This window comes from Podarcis melisellensis (genome assembly GCF_964234715.1).
Source record: "Podarcis melisellensis genome assembly, chromosome: 2".
Taxonomy (NCBI): domain Eukaryota; kingdom Metazoa; phylum Chordata; class Lepidosauria; order Squamata; family Lacertidae; genus Podarcis; species Podarcis melisellensis.
Genome location: NC_138529.1, coordinates 111,617,622 through 111,638,844, shown reverse-complemented (window position 1 = coordinate 111,638,844; position 21,223 = coordinate 111,617,622). Strand labels below are relative to the sequence as shown.

The following is a 21,223-nucleotide window of genomic DNA, read 5'->3' as shown; positions in this document are numbered from 1 at the left end:
TCCTTCCTTCCTTCCTTCCTTCCTTCCTTCCTTCCTTCCTTCCAGGATATAGGAAGCTTCTTGCAGAGGTAAGTGATGGGAAACCCTTGCCTTATTCTGATGCTATGAATTTTGCTGTTTAACAGGTGAGAAATTCACTCTCCAGTTCCTCATTCCAGAGATAATTTAGGACTCCATCGTCCATTTTCACAAAATCACAGACAAAAATAGGGACACATTTTTGTGGTAGCTATTGATCCCATCTACACTCACAGAAGCTTTTTACTTTCTTATATTCCCACCGCATATGATAAAAAGTTCATTTTTCTTTACATTTCCAACATTTATTACTTGTCTTATACATTTTAGCTAATTTCACGGGAGTAATATGCCACCTATACATCATTTTCATCACATTCTCTTTCAGAGCATTACATGCTGTAAATTTTATTCTTTCTTTCCACAAGCTCTCTCGTTCTTTTAGCTGTATATTATATCCAAAATCTTTGGCCCAGTGTATCATAACCGATTTACTTTATCTTTCAAATGCCATTCCAGCAGCACAAAAGCCATTCTAAAGCTTTCTGATTTTCCTTATTCAAAACAAAAAAAAATTCCTTCCAGTAGCACCTTAAAGACCAACTAAGTTAGTTCTTGGTATGAGCTTTCGTGTGCATGCACACTTCTTCAGATACACTGAAACAGAAGTCACCAGACCCTTCTATATAGTGAGAAGGTGGGGAGGGGTATTACTCAGAAGGGTGATTTTCCTTATGTTTCAGAAATGCACATACCAGATCAATATGTTTTGCTCATTGATCACTTGAAATGCTTCACTAAAACTGGTGTAGTCCTAAAATCTCCACGTAAGGACCCAGTGTTGCTCACTTTCCTAAAAAAAATAATGTGAAGGTAAAGAAGCTTATCTATGCAATCTCAAATTCCTATATTTCCTTCAGCATATTATGGAAGCAGGTGTGTGTCGGTTTTCCTTCATCTTGTTAGGTGCTCTCTAGATGCTCCTTTTTGCCATAGGAAGAGCTCTGCTCCCAAGTCTTCATGATATTTCCATGGTGCCTTTATCATCAGGATGAGACACCTGCCTTCTTAGAAAGCTCCTTGAAATGGAAGGATGGTGGCTTGGCTTTGTTCTTCTCCTCCCAGGTCTCAGGAGAAGGAGAACTTAGGGGATCCTCCGGTGGCTTTTCCTCCTGCCCTGAAGTGGAGGATCTGGGACTTCAAAGATATAAATCCCTTCCTGGAGGGAGTCATGAAGAAATTCAGAGGTAATGAAGAAGGGCTGAAAGTATTTTATACTGGATGTTTAGAAGTGTTTATGACAGGCTCCAGGTCATATGGAATATTAGCCCTGCCAGGAAAATGGACGGTTTTTTATTATTATTCTTTTTCAATATGTAGAAGTCACACTTTAATATGTAGATGATTCACAACTGATTTTACTTATGCAATTGAAAGGGGACGGTAAACCCTTCTTGCTGGGCTCTGGAATCTCTTCAGCTGGCGTGGCCAGTGGTTAGGGATGATGGGACTTGTAGTCCGCAACATCAGGAGTGCACCACCCTGTCTACAATCTCATGAGCTCATATTTGTTGTTGCCAGGTTTGTGATCTGAATGATGGTGTGATGCTAAATCTCTGTTCCCTTTTCTCTTCCAGACACTGTGGAATATGGACTTCAGCTGCAAAAAGGTACATTTAATAATAATTATAAGTATTATTTATACCCTGCCCATCTGGCTGGGTTTCCCTAACCATTTCCAAGTCAAGCAGAGGCACAAATTCGGGAGAGATGGGATCTGCTTCTCAAAAGACCAGGCCGCTGCAGCTCTTCCATCCATGCCTTATTTCCCCTTATTTCCGAGAGGCATCTGTTCCATGAGATCAGCCTGCTGGGCTAGAGGGGCTCTTGGCCTGATCCTGCAGACTCTTAGGAAGCCCCCAGCCCAGGATGGCTGGCTTTTCTGTGCCGAACCTCGATAAGACACAGGGGTGGTGTGAAGCCAAAGGCTGCCGGCACATGAGGGGGAAATATTCCTTTGAGCCATACAAGATCCCCAGCCCTTTTAGGAGAGCTTATGTAAGAGTAAGGTTTACTCATATGTGGGAAATGCATGAACAGAAATAGCTCAGAAAATGGCTGCAACAACCTTTGGGTACGAGAAGGTAAATGGGTGTCAGTGGAGGGAGCTGGAGGCTGCCTGAGTGTGAACTCCAGTGGTCCGGCTTCCCTGCAAGATGGGGGTCTTCAGTCAGCTATTGTATTGTATTGTATTGTGACTTCTCTGCTGCAACATGATGGCGGACTAGAGAAACCTGAGTAAACTTAAAAGAGCAGGACAGAATTACAGCACAGACCAGGAGGAAAGGCTCAATGGGAAGACAGAAGTCCAGTCTGGCCTGATCCTGAAAACCACAAAAAGGGATTCATAAGAGCCGGAAAAGGTGCAGCAGATGGAAGCATAAAGGAAATTCCTACTTATCTTTAAAAGTACATTCTGGGATTCTTTTAGAAAACAGCAGTAAGTAAAATACATAAAGGCAAGCCAATACAACAATAAACTAGAAAAAACCCCATTACATTTAACAATTTTTTTTTACTAATAGCACTCGCAACACCCAATATCCCGCTTAATTTCCAAAGGCCGCTGTACAAATGTGTGTCTTTAAAAAGAAATTGCTTCACAAACTTTCCATAACGTGGGGAGCAGGTGAGAGGACTGCAGAGCAGATATTCTTTCTAATGTCCACCAGCCTGACTAATTTTTAAATGGACTAATTTTCTCATTATGCTTCCACTGCCCACCTTTTCCATAAAAGTGAGGAACAGTGAAGAAAAAGATGAATCATATAGCCAATCAGGCCTGGGGAACCAGGATGGGGTCTTTGCGTTCAAGGTGACAGGTGGGAATGGCACTTCCTAGGTTTTACTGGGTTTGGCTTTAAAACACACACACACACACACACACACACACACACACACACATACACACACAATGTAATAGATGTCAATTTGAAAGAAAGAATTATCCATTTTCTGCATCGCTCTAAGCAAACCACAAGCGATAATAGAGTTAGTTCTTGGCTGACTGCTCATAGTTTGCCTGGGGGAAACAGACCATAGGCCCACACGGCAGAACGTGGAAGGGAGTCCCTCAGAAGGTGGTGGACGCTCCTTCCTTGGAGGTTTTTAAGCAGAGGTTGGGGGGCCCCCTGTGGTGGATGTTTTTTGGGATCCCTACATTGCAGGGGGTTGGACTAGATGACCCTTGGGGTCCCTTGCAGCTCTACAATTTTACAATGTGCTTTCAAGAATCCCGAGCAGGACATTTCACACAAGGGGGTCGGGGTAGCCTAACCACTTTCTTGCTTTTCATAAACTCTCTGGAAGGATGGTCTATAATATAATGTTAAATATATAACTGTAACTTGAGTGGTGGTTACAAGGAGGGTGAGAGCACCTGCTGCCAGATTTACCTGGCCTGTCCAGCATGGTCTGCCATGTGATGTGAGGTAAAAGATTGATGTGAATTAGGGAATCCCTGCTTGCACTCCCTTCTGCCATGAATGGTGGGGGTAGGGGTGGCCTTAGACAAGCCACTGTCTCTCAGCCTCAGTCCTCCCATCTGAAAAATGGGTATGCCAAGATTGACTTAACTTACAGGGTCAGGTTCTATATAGATAATGTGTGAACCCTTGAAAGAACTGCAAATGTTTCAAGAATCCTTATTAAGAACTTGATGAACATTCCTCTCTCGAATGCAGAGCCATGGAGTCCCTGTTCATTTCAGTGGGGATGCTGTTTCTGTCATGTGCCTAAGGAAAAGTCAGCTTCCCCGTTGACATCGTTTCTCTTCTCTTTCCTCCTCTGCCCCCACAGAAAACATAAGTTTGGATCCAGACACAGCAAATCCCCTCCTCATCCTGTCCAAGGATCGAAAGAGAGTGAGAAAGGGAGACATCTATCAAGACCTGCCAGACAACCCTGAGAGATTTGACACACTTACCTATGTGCTGGGATGTGAGGGTTTCACATCAGGCCGACATTTCTGGGAGGTCATTGTGAGAAGAGAGGAGGGGTGGGGGGTGGGGGTGGCCAGAAAGTCTGTGAAGAGGAAGGGGGTTTTCTCTTTTGGTCCTAGGGAAGGGATCTGGGGTTGGATCTGGGGCTTGGGGAAGTGGGGCAATGGGCACAGGTTATTCTCCCCCCATGAGGACCCTGTTCCAAGTGAGGAGCCCAAGAGGATCCGAGTGACCCTGAACTGTGAAGGGGGACAGGTGTCCTTTTACGATGCTGATACAGCAGTCCTCCTCTACTCATTCTCAGAAGCCTCCTTCTCAGGAGAGACCCTCCAGCCCTTCTTTTACATTAGCAGGAAAGCGAAGCTGAGACTCTATTGACTGATGTGCTGACAGACAAGCGTATATTCATTGCCATTATGACATACTCAGTCTCCTCTTCAGGACTGAGCTTGACAGGCACTTAAGGAGAAACCTTATTTGCAGAACTGTGATTGGCCATCCCTTGTGTCAATCATGATGCAACTCCCCCTTCTCAGACCAGCTGTGTAAATGATACTGATGGATTGGGTCCCCTGTCAGTCCCCAAACTTGCCTGTTTTCTCTCCCTTGGGAACCAGCTATTTCTGTCAGTGCAGGAGGTGCAAAAGGGGAAAGAAGCAAGAAAATGATTTAGGAAACAACAGCAAACCTCCCCACATTCCTGTTTCGATGTAGTTCTCTCTCCAACCTCCAATTCTGACACATTTTCTACAGACAATACCATCATCTTTTCTGAATAAAATCAGAATTATGTATGGCCATCACTTAAAACATTCCTCAGCCTCAATCCTGAACTCATATTCCCTTTCATCCTCCAACACCTCCACTGTCCATGGAGATGGAAGTTTCAAAATCCCCCCCTTTTTTGCTACTCCTCAGGGAAGCTTATGTGGCAATTCAGCAAAATCTCCACATCCAAAGATTGTTTGCTAGTTGAGTTGTTGGCCCAAATCTCACTGGCAACTTTCTTCTGTGATCTCAGCCTGGAGCCCTTTGTCAAAACACCAATTAATAAATGGAAAGAGGGTGAGAGACCAGGAAAAACTGTTGGAAAGGACTGTGTGAGATCTCACAAGAGTCTCCACGGCGCAGAAAGCATTTAGGGGGCGGCCTTTGGCAATGGTGGAAAGAGTTTCTAAGTCCACCTTGTTTACTGACCTCTAGAAAGGTCAATATCTCTGGCTTCAGACAAGCAGTATGGTTCCTTGGTGGGCGTGTTCGGGGGTCTTCCTGACTTACACTATATTGCCTTTGCATGCTGACCCCAGAGACGTAACCCCTCTGCAGGTTTTGGGTCTCGATGTAACAAAATCCCCTTCGCCAATGAAGAGCCTCTGTCAGAAGCTCTGAGGAGAAAACATTGGCAAACATTGAGAATTTTGGGTTATGTGTATGTGGTAAATTCCCATGTATAAAATTATTTTCACCAAGGTGGTTTGTAATGAAGAGTCAGATACTTACCTGTATTTTTAAAGATCCCCTCTTCTTATCTTTTTGTATAACAAGCCTAAAATAATTTGGGGATATGTTTCATGCACTTAAACATGTTTGATTCTACTAAAGATTGTACTTCTTGTTGCTCCTGTGGTGTTTCAAACTCAACAGTATAATATCCATTCCCCATGACACTTCCTCCAGGGGTTTTAGGAGGGTGATCTCCTGTTTTATCCTCAAAGAAACCCTGTGAGGTAGAAGAGGCTGAGCTGAGAGAGACTTAGAAAAAGGAGACACGTTAACGTTTATGGTCAAAAGGGATTTGAACCCGGGCCTTGTCATCCCAAGTCCAACACACTCTGCACTCTGAATGTGAAATCTTAACAAGGGTCCCTTCAGAGATGTGCTTGAAAGCCCTCCCTGCAAAGTTCCTCCACAGTGGTACCTCGAGTTACGAACGTAATTCGTTCCAGAGTCCGTTCTTAAGTCGAAACTGTTCTTAACATGAGGCATGCTTTCGCTAAGGGGGCCTCCCACTGCCAGCGCATGATTTCCGCTCGTATCCTGGGGCAAAGTTCGCTACTAGGAGCATCTACTTCTGGATTAGCGGAGCTTGTTGCCCAAAGTGTTCATAAGGAGGACAGTATGTAACCCAAGGTTCCACTGTATATGTTGTAGCTCCTCTTCCCTTATGAGAACAGAAGTCGTATTCAGGAGCCCTATAGAGCCCTTAAGTGGGTTCCCTATCGGTAGGAGAAAATAACAGAAGCCAACCAGAGTACAGTGGTACCTCAGGTTACATACGCTTCAGATTACAGACTCCGCTAACCCAGAAATAGTACCTCGGGTTAAGAACTTTGCTTCAGGGTGAGAACAGAAATCATTCTCCAGTGGCGCGGCAGTAGCAGGAGGCCCCATTAGCTAAAGTGCTTCAGGTTAAGAACGGACCTCCAGAATGAATTAAGTACTTAACCCAGGGTACCACTGTATATTGAGAAGCAAAGCAACTAAGAAGCCTGATCTTTATTAAAGGAACTGTTGCAACAGGGTCCCCACTCACCCTTTGAAGGAGCAGTGGCGTAGCGTGGGGGGTGCAGGGGGGGCCGGCCGCACCGGGCGCAACATCTGGGGGTTAGGGTTAGGGGGCGCAAATCCACGGGTTAGGGGGTGCAAATTACTTGCCTTGCCCTGGGTGCTGACAACCCACGCTACGCCACTGTGAAGGAGGGAGGAGAACCCAGAACGATGGTGTGCAAGCCCCTATATAGACTTTTGAAACTGTGCACCTGTAGCACAAGACCAAGCCCCCAAAATATCGGACATACATCACAGAAGGAGGCAGTCTCCAGCAGAAATCCTTCTGTTCGGATACCTGTTAAAGGTCACTGACTGCAGGCAGCTTGGCCATTCTTTTGTGATAGTAAATACTTTAGTTCCTGGAGCCAGGTCACAGGCTCACCCTATTCATACACAAATATGCCCTTAAGACAGGATTTGCCAGCAAAAGGATAATGGGAAGACTTTCCCCATTTGACTCCCTTACTGCAGAGGAATATTTGGGGCCATTGGGAGAAGCAGAATGGCTCATGGTTCGTTTATTGAGATATGTGTGCATTCATGAGTGTTTATTCTATATTGGAGATCTTAAAATTCTTATAACAAAGTGATATTTCACTGACAAAGGGGTGCATTCATTGAAGAAATGGGGCTAAGTGAAAGCACCTGCTCTTAATAGTTGCGCTGCGGTGTGATTGGCAAATATCGGGATACCATTTAGCTGAGCTGTTTGCAAAGGTTGCAGAGTTGGTTCGAGAGGTTATTGCATATTATCAGACGTGGGCGATTTTGTCAAAACGACTCACTAAAAACTGGCACCAGGATGGAGGGCTGGGCTGTTTCTCCTATGTATGTGGGGGCTGCTAACTAGAAAGAGGATATGGATGGAGCAAGGAGTGGGGGGCGTGGCGGCAATTCATTCATCAGCTTGCAAAGTAGTCTGAGCCTGACGTGCTGATAGTCAACAAAACTACAACAAACTCCACCAGCTCCCACAGGGAAATGGTTCCTTAAACGAGCATCCACCATGGATGAGCATTCCATTTAAAATAAATAAATATATTTATTTCCACCGTATCAAAGCTGCTCGGGACTCCACCCAACTCCAAGGCAGCAGAGATCCTGAGTTTCCCGGAAATCCGAATTTCCTGGAAAAGGGAACACGCCCATTTGCAGGCGGAAAAGAGAGAAAACGAAACCAGCTCTCTCTTCCTGGCGAAGCAAGCATGGCTGCTTTTGAGGGTCCCGTCCGGGATCTCTGCGAGGAAGCCACTTGCTCCATTTGCCTGGATTATTTCAGAGATCCAGTGATCATTCATGAATGCGGGCACAACTTCTGCCAAGCCTGCCTGATCCAGTGCTGGGAGAAATCCGAGGGAGAGTCTTCCTGCCCTCAGTGCAGGGAAAACGTTGAGCAAAGCAGCATCAGGCGAAACCAGCAGCTTGCAAATTTTGTAGAAATAACTAAGAAATTCAGCCATCTGTGGTTGAAACAGCAGGGGGAAGGAAAGGGGATGGTCTGCGAGAAGCACCAGGAGCCCCTGAAGCTCTTCTGCAAGGAGGACCAAAGCCCCATCTGTGTGGTGTGTAATGTATCTAAGGAGCACAAAAGCCACGAGGTGGTTCCTAGAGGAGGCGTCCCAGGAGTACAAGGTGAGAAAAGGCAGAGGGTTTTTCTTGGGGGTGGAATAGCTGCAGACAAGAGGGGCTTCCAATAATGAAAATGATAATATTGTAATGTATTCTCTCAACTTGCAGCCCAAAAGGTATTCTCCTGATGCAACTAAACTTCTAAAACTTAATAAAATAAACATTTATTTTTATTTTTGAGGGATTAAAGTGCGCCCAGTGTCCCCCTGAATGCAGGCTGCAGTAACTCCCCTTGGATGAAAGATTACAGCATCTAGGATTGATTTTATAAAAAGGAGGGGAAACATGTTGGAGGTGTGTTCAGTGTGTGGGGTAAATAGGGCCTCTTCATTTCTTCCTCATCTGGGATGAAAAAGGGGAATCTTTGCAAAAGACCCAGGGATGTGGGGCAGGGAGCAAACATACGATTCATTTTGCCTGTTAATGTGTGATGCAGCCCAATTTGGATTTTGTTTTCTTTTCAGGATCAGATCAGCAGCTGCCTAGACAATGTGAGGAAAGAGAGAGAGAAAATTCTCGTATTTAAAGCAAACACAGAAAAGGAAAGCCAAGACCTGCTTGTAAGTATCATTGCTACTTTAAGGTGGAAAAGTGCTATTGTCTAGAATCAATACCTGGGGGGGAAAGAATATGGAATACAGAAAAGGTTTCTTTTTTAATGGTCCGATCTCCCACAGAACATGAAAGACCATTTAAAGGAGGGGGTGGGCTTGTGAGTGTTTATGAAGCTCTTTCTCTGCTGAATATGTCAGAAGTGGCCCTCTAGTTGAATTTACATAACTGGCCTCTTCATCCTGCAAGAGCAGACTAAATGCCTGATATAATAATAATAATTTTTTATTTATACCCCGCCCTCCCCAGCCAAGGTCGGGCTCAGGGCGGCTAACAAGCAATAATAAAAACAAGTTGAATGATTACAACTTAAAACAAAATTAAAATACAACATTAAAATATTGAAACATTAAAATATTAAAATGCCTCATTAAAATGCCTCATCACAGGAGGAGAAGGAAAAGAAAAAACAAAGAGAGGGAGGGAGGGAGGGAATCAAACTGGCTCCAAGCCAAAGGCCAGGTGGAACAACTCTGTCTTACAGGCCCTGCGGAAAGAAATCAGATCCTGCAGGGCCCTGGTCTCATGAGGCAGAGCGTTCCACCAGGCCAGAGCCAGTGTTGAAAAGGCCCTGGCTCTGGTTGAGGCTAATCTAACTTGGCCCACTGTTCTCTTCTTTCAATCTCTTTGCTGCAGAAACAAACAGTTGCAGAGAGGGAAAAGATGGTGGCTGAGTTCAGGCGACTGCGCCAGTTTCTGGAAGAACAGGAGAAACGTATTCTGGCCCAGATGGCAGAAGTGGAGACGGAGATTGCAGCCCAAAGGGAGGAGCAGCTGGCCAGACTCTCCGGGGAACTCTCCTCTCTTGACAGCCTCATCCGGGAGATGGAGGAGAAGCTTCAAGAACCAGCGAGGGAACTCCTGCAGGTGAGGCCTCATCCTGATGTGAGAGGGTGGAGTGGGCTGCTTCATAGTACAAGCAGGAGGATAACATGTCTTAGCCCCCACCCCCCAAAAAGCTGCTGCAAGGAAAAGAATTGGTACATGATGGGTGAAAGGCCTGGGGTCACAAAAGGGGATCTGCTAGATCAAACCACAGGTCCCTTCACTCTAGTATCGTGTTCTCGCACTGGCCAACCAGAGGTCTCTGGGAAGACTTAAAAACCAGTAGCTCTCTGCCCACCTCTCTTTCCCAGTCAATGCTGGTCAGCTGCTTAGTACTGTTAACTGGGGTCATCTGGAGGTTTGGAGCATGTTGTCAGCGATATGCTGGTGACTCTCCTTTACATCTGCAGCTGAGGCAGCAGAAGTGCTGGGCCAGTGTCTTGTCTCTCTAGCAGACTGGATGAGAGTCAACAAATTGAAAGGCAATCCAGATAAGACTGAGGAACTATTAGTGGGTGGTTCCCTAGACCGGATGGGTGGGAGATGGGCTGCTCTTGAAGGGGTTGCACTTCCTCTGAAGGAGTGGGTACATAGCTTGGGGGTTGTAGATGGGGCTGTGCCTGAATACAATTTGGATTATTTGGTTGCTCTTGTTTTTATTATGAATTTTATGTTGTGTTTTTATTGGGGGAACTGCCGAGAGACCTGCGGGTATAGGGTGGTTTACAAAATTGATAATGACAACAGCAGAAATAACTACAAGAAACAGATGACAGTGTTCCGGCTCCACTAACATCTTTCTTTCCCTCCAGGATATTGGAAGCTTCTTGCAGAGGTAAGTGATGGAAAACCCCTGCCTTATTCTGATGCTACAAAAGTTCCTGTTTAACAGGTGGGAAACTCGCTCTCCAGTTCCGCCTTCCAGAGATAGCTTAGGACTCCATCGTCCATTCCACAAGATCACAGACAAAAATAAAGAGACATTTTCCTAGTCATTTGTAGCTATTGGTCTCATCTAGAATCATAGGAAGGAAGCCATTCCTTGTTCCCCTCCATTACATATTTCTCCCTTTTCCTTGATGGATTCATTTGCTCCGGAATATATACAGAAAAGCGGGAACATTCATTAAAGAAAAGGTAAAGGACCCCTGACCGTTAAGTCCAGTCAAGAACGTCTCTGGGGTTGCGGCGCTCATCTCGCTTTACAGGCCGAGAGAACAGGCGTTTGTCCACAGACAGCTTTTCTGGGTCATATGGCCAGCATAACTAAGCCGCTTCTGACGCAATGTAACACCGAAACTAGAGCAGTGCACAGAAAGGCCATTTACCTTCCCGCCAGAGCAGTACCTATTTATCTACTTGCACTTTTGGGCGTGCTTTCGAACTGCTAGGTGGGCAGGAGCCGGAACCGAGCAACAAGAGCTCACCCCATTGCAGGGATTTGAACCGCCAACCCTCAGATCAGCAAGCCCAAGAGGCTCAGTGGTTTAGACCACAGCGCCACCCGCATCCCTTAAATATCCAGTGTATTTCAGGCTCCTGCTGGTTCTTCTTCAGACATAAGAATGTGAGAAAGTGCCCTGCTGGATCAGGCCAGTGGACCATCTCGTCCAGCATCCTGTTTTCACAATGATTAACCAGATGCCAGTGGGAAACCAATGGGCAGGATCTGAGCAACAGAGGACACTCCCCTCCTGTGGTTTCAGAGGCACCACTGCCTTTGACCCAGCCATCATGAAGAGTAGCTGCTGAGAGCCTTGTCCCCTAAACACCTGCAACATCTTCAAACCCTCATAAATTTTGAGAATCTTCCATGTTTAGAAAATATTGCTTTAATTTCCAATATTATCTGTATTTTTAAAAATATAACCACTGTGCTAAAATACATTTATGATGTTAATTGCAAAAGCCATTCTAAAGCATTCTGAACTTCCTTATATTTCAGAAATGCACATACCAGACCTATTTTGTTTTGCTCATTAATCACCTGAAATCCTTCACTAAAACTGGTGTAGTCCTAAAATCTCTGCGTAAGGACCCAGTATTGCTCACTTTCCTAAAAAAAATTAATTTGCATATATCAGCTTCTTTACCTTCAATCTCATATTCATATATTTCCTTCAGTATATTTTGGAAGCAGGTGTGTGTCAGTTTCCCTTCATCTTGTTAGGTGCTCTCTAGATGCTCCCTTTTGCCATAGGAAGATATATATCCATGGTGCCTTTATCATCAGGATGAGACCCCTGCCTTGTCAGAAAGCTCCTTGCATTGGAAGGGTGGTGGCTTGACTTTGTTCTTCTCCTCCCAGGTCTCAGGAGAAGGAGAACATAGAGGATCCTCCTGTGGCTTTTCCTCCTGCTCTGAAGTGGAGGATCTGGGACTTCTGTGATATAAATCCCTTCCTGGAGGGAGTCATGGAAAAATTCAGAGGTAGTAAAGAAGGGCTGAAAGTATTTTATAATGGATGTTTATAAGTGTTCATGACAGGCTTCTGATCATACGAAATATAAGCCATGCCAGGAAGATGGAAGGTTTTTTAATTTATTCTTTTTCAATATCAAGAAGTCACACTGGCTACAATCTCATGAGCTCATATTGTTGTTGCCAGGTTTGTTATCTGAATGATGGTGTGATGCTAATCTTGGTTCCTTTTTCTCTTCCAGACACTGTGGAATATGGACTTCAGATGCAAAAGGGTACATTTTATTATTATTATTATTATTATTATTATTATTATTATTACTACTACTACTACTACTACTACTACTACTACACTGGTACCTCAGGTTACATACGCTTCAGGTTACAGACTCCACTAACCCAGAAATAGTGCTTCAGGTTAAGAACTTTGCTTCAGGATGAGAACAGAAATCGTGCTCCGGTGGCAGCAGGAGGCCCCATTAGCTAAAGTGGTGCTTCAGGTTAAGAATGAACCTCCGGAACGAATTAAGTACTTAACCCAAGGTACCACTGTAATGTGTGTTAAGTGCTTTGAACTCTTGAAAGATCTACAAATGTTTCAAGAATTTGATGAGCACCCCTCTCTCGAATGCAGAGCCCTGGAGTCCCTGTTCATTTCAGAGCGGATGCTATTTCTGTCATGTACCTAAAGAAAAGTCAGCTTCACCGTTGACATCGTTTCTCTTCTCTTTCCTCCTCTGCCCCCACAGAAAACGTAACTTTGGATCCAGACACAGCAAATCCCTACCTCATCCTGTCTGAGGATCGAAAGAGTGTGAGAGAGGGAGAAGAGTGTCAAGACCTGCCAGACAACCCTGAGAGATTTGACACAGATGGCGATGTGCTGGGATGTGAGGGTTTCCCAGCAGGCAGACATTTCTGGGAGGTCACTGTGGGAAGAGAGGAGGGGTGGGCAGTGGGGGTGGCCAGAAAGTCTGTGAAGAGGAAGGGTGAATTGTATTTTAATACTACGGAAGGGATCTGGGGTTTGGGGAAGTGGGACAGTGGGTACAAGGTGTCCTCCTCCCATGAGGCCCCTGTTCCAAGTGAGGAGCCCGAGAGGATCCGAGTGACCCTGAACTGTGAAGGGAGACGGGTGTCCTTTTACGATGCCGATACAGCAGTCCTCCTCCATGCAGATACAGCAGCCCCCTTCTCAGGAGAGACCCTCCAGCCCTACTTTTATGTGAGCAAGAAAGCGAACCTGAGACTCTATTGACTGAAGGTGCAGACAGACAAGCATATATTCACTGTCATTATTATATATTCAGTCTCCTCTTCAGGACTGAGCTGACAAGCACTTAAGAAGAAACCTTATTTGCAGAACTGTGATTGGCCATCCCTTGTGTCAATCATGATGCAACTCTCCCTTTTCAGGCCAGCTTTGTAAATGATACTGATGGATTGGGTCCCCTGTCAGTCCCCAAACTTGCCTGTTCTCTCTCCCTTGGGAATGGGCTATTTGTGTCTGTGCAGGAGGTGCAAGAAGCAAGAAAATAATTTAGGAAACAACAGCAACCCCACACACATTCCTGTTTCGATGTAGTTCTCTCTCTGACAAGTTTTCTATAGACCATCATCTTTTCTGAATAACATCAGAATTATGCACAAGCATCACTTAAAACGTTCCTCATCCTCAATCCTGAACTCTGATTCCCTTTCATCCTCCAATTCTTCCACTGGTCATGGAGATGGAAGTTCCAAAATCCCTTCTTTGCTACTATTCAGGGAAGCTTATGTGGCAATTCAGCAAAATCTCCTTTTTGTGAGTTCAGTACAGTCAGCGCAATATTCACAGCCTGGAGCCGTTCCTCAAAACACAAATTATTAAATAGAAAGAGGGCTAGAGATGAGGAAAAACTCTTAGAAGGGACTCTGAGATCCCAAAAAAGTCTTTAGAGCCCAGAAAGCAATGGGGCTTTGGCAGCGGGGGAAAGAGTTTCTAAGTCCACCTTGCTTACTGGCCTCTAGGAAGGTCAGGATCTCTGGCTTCAGACAAGTGGGATGGTTGCTTAGGGGGCATTTTCGGGGGTCTTCCGGACTTACGCTATATTGCCTTCACATGCTGACCCCAGAAATGTACCCCCCCCCCCGTGCAGGTTTTGGACCTCAATGTAACAAAATCCCTTCTGACAGTGAAGAGCCTCTGTCAGACGTTCTGAGGAGAGAACAGTGACAATCTAGACTGGATTTCTGGGGTGGGGGGTGGGGGTGGAGGGGTAAATTCCTATGTATACAATTATTTTCTCCAAGATGCTTTGTAGCAAACAATCAGATACTTATCTGTATTTTTTTTAGAGATAACCTCTTCTTATCCTTTTGTGTAACGGGCCTGAAAGTATTTGGGGATATGTTTCCTGTGCTAACGTGTTTGATTCTATTAAAGATTGTACTTCTTGTTGCTCCTGTGGTGTTTCAAACTCAACAGTATTAATATCCATTCACCATGACATTCTCCAGGGATTTTAGGAGGGTGATATCCTGTTTTATCCTCAGAGAAGCCCCGTGAAGTAGATGAGGCTGAGCTGAGAGACTTAGAAAAAGGAGACACGTTAAAGTTTATGGTCAAAAGGGATTTGAACCTGGGCCTTGTCATCCCAAGTCCAATACACTGTTCACTCAGAATGTGAAATCTTAACAAGGGTCCCTTCAGAGATGTGCTTGAAAGCCCTTCCTGCAAAGCTCCTCTCTATGTTGTAGCTCCTCTTCAGACCTTCCTGTGTTGACCCTGAATGTCTGCAGGAGGAGTCAATCCCGTTTGAGTAAGTGGCAGATTTATGGGGCTTCCCTGCATAAACTCATATTTCGCACCTGGGTCCATTTCTGGATCTCAGCATTCGGATTAGAAATGAAAGCAAATCCCTCAAGTCTGAAATCTGCCCATCCCTTTATTTGTGGGAATCCCACCACCAGGAGAGAAGGGAGTCTCAGCCATATCTGCCATGTCGGTGAGAAAGCAGGTATCCTATTTTTTTCACAATTTTTTTAAATTAAAAATTCTTTTTTAAAAAACTTCTTTTTGTTCATTTTCTATAACCAAACAACAGCAAAGAAAGAAATAGAAAAATAGCCAACACATACCTAAAAAAAGAAAAGAAAAGAAAACATCCACCAAAATAAAACACCTAAACCAACCAAAAAAACAAACATTAATTAACAATAAATAAAGTTTGACTTCCCTCCATCTCGGTTTTGGGTTATGTGAATATTAAATCCATTCTGCAGTTTTTCATTTTTTAACGTAAACACAACGCAAGGGTTATATTAAACCTACTGGGGGTTTTTATATCTCTAGAGTTTGTTTCCATATATGTTATGAATTTAGACCAATTGTCGATAAACCTTGTACCTTTTTGTTGTCTAATGTTCTGCGTCATTTTTGCCAGATCCATATACTCAAATAATTTAATTTGCCAATCTTTAACAGTCAGGGTATTTGGGGTTTTCCAATTTTGTGCTAACAGAATCCTCTCCGATCATTCCCAGAAGGAAGGCTTCGGGCTTTTTGACAAAGGTGTATTTAAATATTTTCTTTAGTTCGTTGTAGATCCCAAAATTTTTTAACTTCTTCACATTTCCACCACATGTGGTAGAAGCTTCCCTCTTTAGATTTACACTTCCAACACCTTTTGTCTCCAGTATTATACATTTTTTGCAATTTCACAGGGGTGATGTACCAACGATACATCACCTTTTCCATATTTTCTTGTTTTACAGAAGTATGTGTAATGTGTCTCATATTTTTTCCATGTAACAATTTTACAAATCAGTTTCATTTGTTGAGACATTAGGGGGAAATAAGGGGTGGGGGTGGGGTCGGGTGGCGATGTTTCTATTATGCTTAATGTATGTAGGGTTTGGTGTCAGCGTCGCTTGTGCTGTTCACTTGTGTTCCTTTGGTGGTGAGAGAGGTTGGGGTTGGCCTAGGGTGTGGTTGTTTGTTTGTGGTTGGCTGTGGTGATCTTTGTTTTCGTGTGTGAGTGGGGTGGGTGGGCGTTTTGGATCAGATTAGCCATATTGATTTGTATGCTGTTGGTGGATTATTGTCATTGTGCTTAATAAGCCAAAGAGGTATGTTTTTGCCTAGCAAATGATCTTTTGAAGGATATCAAAGCTAATGCATTTTTGTCCTATTTGAGTTTATCAATATCAGTAAGTTGAGCAGAGCTTCAACATTCCCCACAGGCAAGTCCACTGTTTGACAAATAGAGAGAGAGGCAGCCAGCACAACTAAATGCTGTAAACTGACAGAGCCAAAACTCCCCTCCCTCTGTCTCCTCCTCTGCCGTAGACTCTAACTACCGTAGTTTTCCTTCATGCACAGACATCTGGATAACGTTGTCTTTAGCTAGAATTTGGTGAGGGAAGAAAGACATTCTCCTGGTCACCTTCCAGCTCTTTCTTAGCAATTTAGCCAGAAATCTTCAGAATAACAATTAAAAGGCACATGGGCACTTTGCCAAGCCTATGAAGGAGGTCTCCACTAGCTCTTCAGACTCTCCTGACGCTCTCCTGCTCTGACTCCCAGACTCAACACCACACAAGTTCTGAGGGAAAATCTTTCCTCCTGTCCTGAATAGACCAGCCATGCAAGGGAGTGGAAATGAAATATGGTTGTGTGAAAGCAGGTGCTTAGGAGGGAAGGAGAGGGAGCACCCAGCCCAAGGCAGCAGGATTTTCTGTGTTGAATCTCACTGAGGTACAAGGGTGGTGTGAAGCCCAATGGTCTCTGCACACAAGGGGGAAATATCCCTTTGAGGCACGCAATAATAATAATTTGTACCCCGCCGATCTGCCTGGGTTTCCCCAGCCACTCTGGGTGGCTTCCAACAAAGATTAAAAATACATTAAAATGTCACACATTAAAAACTTCCCTGAACAGGCCTGCCTTCAGATGTCTTCTAAATGTTAGGTAGTTATTTATCTCTTTGACATTTAATGTTAGGGTGTTCCACAGGGCGGGTGCCACTACCAAGAAGGCCCTCTGCCTGGTTCCCTGTAGCTTTGCTTCTCACAATGAGGGAACAGCCAGAAGGCCCTCAGGGCTGGACCTCAGCGTCCGGGCAGAACGATGGGGGTGGAGACGCTCCTTCAGGTATACTGGGCTGAGGCCGTTTATGGCTTTAAAGGTCAACACCAACGCAAGACCCTCTAATGCTCAATTTAAGAGAGTTGGTTAAGAGTAAGGTTTAAAGGAGCAAAAGTGGGGGACAAACTGGTGTATGAGCAGAAATAGCTCAGAAAATGGCCATGAAAACCTTTGAAGGCTAGAAGTTGAAGAGATACTGATGTCAATGGCAGGGAAATGAGGGCTGCACAGCCCAGGCCTCAGATGTCAGGCTTTTATGGTTTAGTTGCAACAGGATGAGAGAAATTCAGCAACCTTCTTAGGGACAGGGAGCTTCCATGACTTTCTCCCCAATATGTCCAATCTCAGCCACTTGACCAGACATCTGCTCTTCAAATCAGAGCCCCTCCTGATTCACTCTCAGAGCCCCAAGAAGGTCATTTCACACAGAATAAAAAAATTCCTTCCAGTAGCACCTTAAAGACCAACTAAGTTAGTTCTAGGTATGAGCTTTCATGTGCATGCACACTTCTTCAGATACACTGAAACAGAAGTTACCAGACCCTTCTATATAGTGAGAAGGTGGGGAGGGGTATTACTCAGAAGGGTGGTGGGAATGGGTGATTGGCAGATAGCTGTGATGAGCCTGTTGACGACTCTTAACGACTGCAATAGGTCTTACAGGAAAAAGCAAGGGGTGAGAAGGTGAAAAATGGCTTTGTCATGTATAATGAGATAAGAATCCAATGTCTTTGTTCAGACCAGGTCTCTCCATGGTTTTAAGTTTGGTAATAAGTTGCAATTCAGCAGCTTCTCTTTCCAGTCTATTTCTGAAATTCCTTTGTAATAGAACAGCTACTTTGAGATCTTGTATAGAATGTCCTGGGAGATTGAAGTGTTCTCCTATTTCACACAGAGAAGTTCATGGGAGATTAGTCGCTTTCATAAGCAGCAGAGCATAGAGAAAGTTTTATGGGTGTCAGTGTTTTTTCTTTTTATAAACTGCCTGGAAAGGTGGGGTAAAACATCCTTTAAATACATAACTGAACTTGGGTGCTTGCCATGAGACGGGTGTGTTCTCTGCTGTGGCCTGCTGCCAGATTTACCTGGCATTTCAAGCACAGTGTGTCGTGTGAGGGAAAAGATTGAGCTGTGAATCAGGGAGTCCCTGCTTTGATGAGTAAAGAGGCCACTCTCAGCCTCAGTCCTCCCGTCTGAAAAATGGGCATAATAAAGTTGACATGGTTTGTGTAAGGTTTCTGGGCACATAATGCGTGTGGAGTGCTTTTGTTGCCAGAAAATAGGAGGGTGACTTTTGATGGCACAACGCCCCCAAAACCACACAGATGCTTCAAGAAGTATTATTAAGAACTTGTGGAGCATCCTAGTCCTGAATACAGTTAACAAAGTCCCTGTTCATTTCAGAGGGAATTACATTTCTGTCTAAAGAAATGTCAGCTTCCCAGTTGACGTTGTTTCATTTCTCTTTCCTCATCTGCCCCCACAGAAAACGTAACTTTGGATCCAGACACAGCACATCCCTGGCTCATCCTGTCTGCGGATCGAAAGAGTGTGGGAAAGGGAGAACAGTGTCAATACCTGCCAGACAAACCTGAGAGATTTGACATACAAACCTACGTGCTGGGATGTGAAGATTTCACATCAGGCAGACCTTTCTGGGCGGTCACTGTGGGAAGAGAGGAAGAATGGAGGGTGGGGGTTGCCAGAAAGTCTGTGAAGAGGAAGGGTGATTTCTCTTTTGATCCTACAGAAGGGATCTGGGGTTTGGGAAAGTGGGGCGGTGTGTACAAGTTCTGCTCTCCCTGTAAGGCCCTTGTTCCAGGTGACGAGCCCGAGAGCAGGGGCGCCGACTTATAAAAAATATTGGGGGGGGGCCATACCGGGGTCCTGCCCCGGGAAGTTTTCTAAATTTTAGATGAAAATTAGTGAGTTTTAAAGTTTTTTTAAAGTATTTTAGAGTCATATGATCAACATTAGAACCCCGAAAACTCGACTCTCTATAACTCCACACTCCGGGAAACTCGACAAGCCTGAAACACTTTTTGGCTTTGAAAAAAGAAACAAAACATAAACACGCACGGTATTTTCGTAAAAAGCTAATTTAATTTACAGTAACAATTATGCTTATAGACTATTACAGAGCAGTGAATATATAGCTCTGAAAAGACTGAAATGATATTTAAATAAATTCTAAACTATCATTAAAAGAATAAAACATAAAATATTGCTGTCGCACAGTAATAGCACTTTGATTAATAAGTGAAATAGCTAATTTAAGCTTACTTTGAATAAGGCTGAGGGTTCATTAAATAAAAATAATATCTCAAAGTTAATGCTTTAATACAGTTAATAAAGTTAATACAGTATGCCTAATACTGTATGTAAATACTGTAATACTGTATGTAAATAACGGGCTTTAATTGGGTCTTACACCCTAAAAATATTTAAGTATTTGAAAATAACTAATACAGTACTATAGTAATATAGAAATACAGTACTAAACTAGTACTAATATTTCGAAACTGAAAATTAACATTCTGTATGTATTTAATTCTTTATTTTATAAAGATTTTTAATATCTGACAGTGAGTTTGGAGTAGCCCAATGCAAAAATCCTGAGGATCCATGTGGATCCATGCTTTGTAACCACGTTTTTGCACCACTGTGACCCTAGGCAACAGTGGGTGCGTGATTTTTTTGGTGCAAGATGTAGCCATGGACATGCTATGTGATCTGATGGTGAATTTGGGGTGACCCAATGCAAAGATCCTGAGGATCCATGTGGATCCGTGCTTTGTAACCACGTTTTTGCACCATTGTGGCCCCAGGCCACAGTGGGTGCATGATTTTTTTGGTGCAGGCTGTATCCATGGACATGCTATGTGATCTGATGGTGAATTTGGGGTGACCCAGTGCAAAGATCCTGTGGATCCATGCTTTGTAACCACGTATTTGCACCATTGCAGCCCCAGGCAACAGTGGGTGCGTGATTTTTTTGGTACAGACTGTAGCCATGGACATGTAATGTGATCTGATGGTGAATTTGGGGTGACCCAATGCAAAAATCCTGAGGATCCATGTGGATCCGTGCTTTGTCACCACGTTTTAAATGGGGAGGGAAGGAAAAACACAGAAGGGACAAGAAGCACAAGAGGGGTGTGCGGAGAAGCAGCTGGCTAAGAATGCAGGGGAGGAGTTTAACGGGGTGGGGGGGAGGAAAGGAAGGCAAAAGTCCCCCCCCAAGCCAGCCCTCTCTCTCTCCCACCTGCATGTTTTTCGGCTGCCTGCGAGTCCCTAGAGCACGGAGAGGAGGAGGTGGTGGGCTGGAGCCTGCACGCAGTGTGACTAGGAAAGAATTAGAAGGAAGGACTCGATCCTTTCCTTAACCCTCTGCTTGCCAGGAGGGCAGGGGATTCCCTGCTCTTTGTTGAGTTTGAGCAAACGCAGCAACAGAAGCGGGTGGGCAGTAAGACCCTGAGGCAGAATGCAGGAAAGCAGCAGCTTCCGCCTTCCCACCGCCCGCCCGCCCGATCTTATTTTTGCTATTTTTGCCCCTGCGCTCCGGGGAGTCAGCTCCAGGGACCACACATTCGCTCTATCTTTTCCGCCTTGGGCGGTGCTAATATCCCATTGTTGTTTCAGAAGTTCTCCATTGCTCTGTCCTGTGCTTCATTGTTTTGCAATTTCAACAGCAACTGCAAAAATCACACTGACTCAATAAATATCCTGTGTTTGCCATTTTCCCTCTTGGCCTGGGAAGGAGAGTGATCTGTCGAATTTCAAATAACTCATTAATGGACTTTTTATCACATGTGGTGGGAATGTAGAGAAGCTAAAAAAAATTAGGAAATGATATATAATGAATTGGAAAAAATGTTTTAAATGACATTTGTAAAAAAAAAGAAGCATTTTTGTTAGGGATTGTAGGGCAAGTTGTTTATCTGATATCTGATGGGAGGGCATTCCACAGGAACCTACTGTGAATTCATTCTCATCTCATGCATGTTCAGTAGACATTGTAGTTCCCATGTCTAGTGAC

General features: G+C 44.3%; 1 protein-coding gene across 1 annotated transcript in view; it reads left to right on the top strand.

The window, feature by feature from the left end:
- Positions 1-21,223, top strand: part of LOC309363219 (uncharacterized protein) — a 37,110-nt gene that overhangs the window by 2,153 nt on the left and 13,734 nt on the right. The window contains 12 exon segments of the mRNA XM_081899325.1: positions 46-68; positions 1,144-1,265; positions 1,656-1,688; positions 3,877-4,396; positions 7,510-8,175; positions 8,177-8,201; positions 8,663-8,758; positions 9,447-9,677; positions 10,448-10,470; positions 11,944-12,065; positions 12,299-12,331; positions 12,806-13,574. Of these exon segments, the coding sequence (XP_081755451.1) occupies positions 46-68; positions 1,144-1,265; positions 1,656-1,688; positions 3,877-4,396; positions 7,510-8,175; positions 8,177-8,201; positions 8,663-8,758; positions 9,447-9,677; positions 10,448-10,470; positions 11,944-12,065; positions 12,299-12,331; positions 12,806-13,314 (2,403 nt within the window). The 3' untranslated portion in view covers positions 13,315-13,574.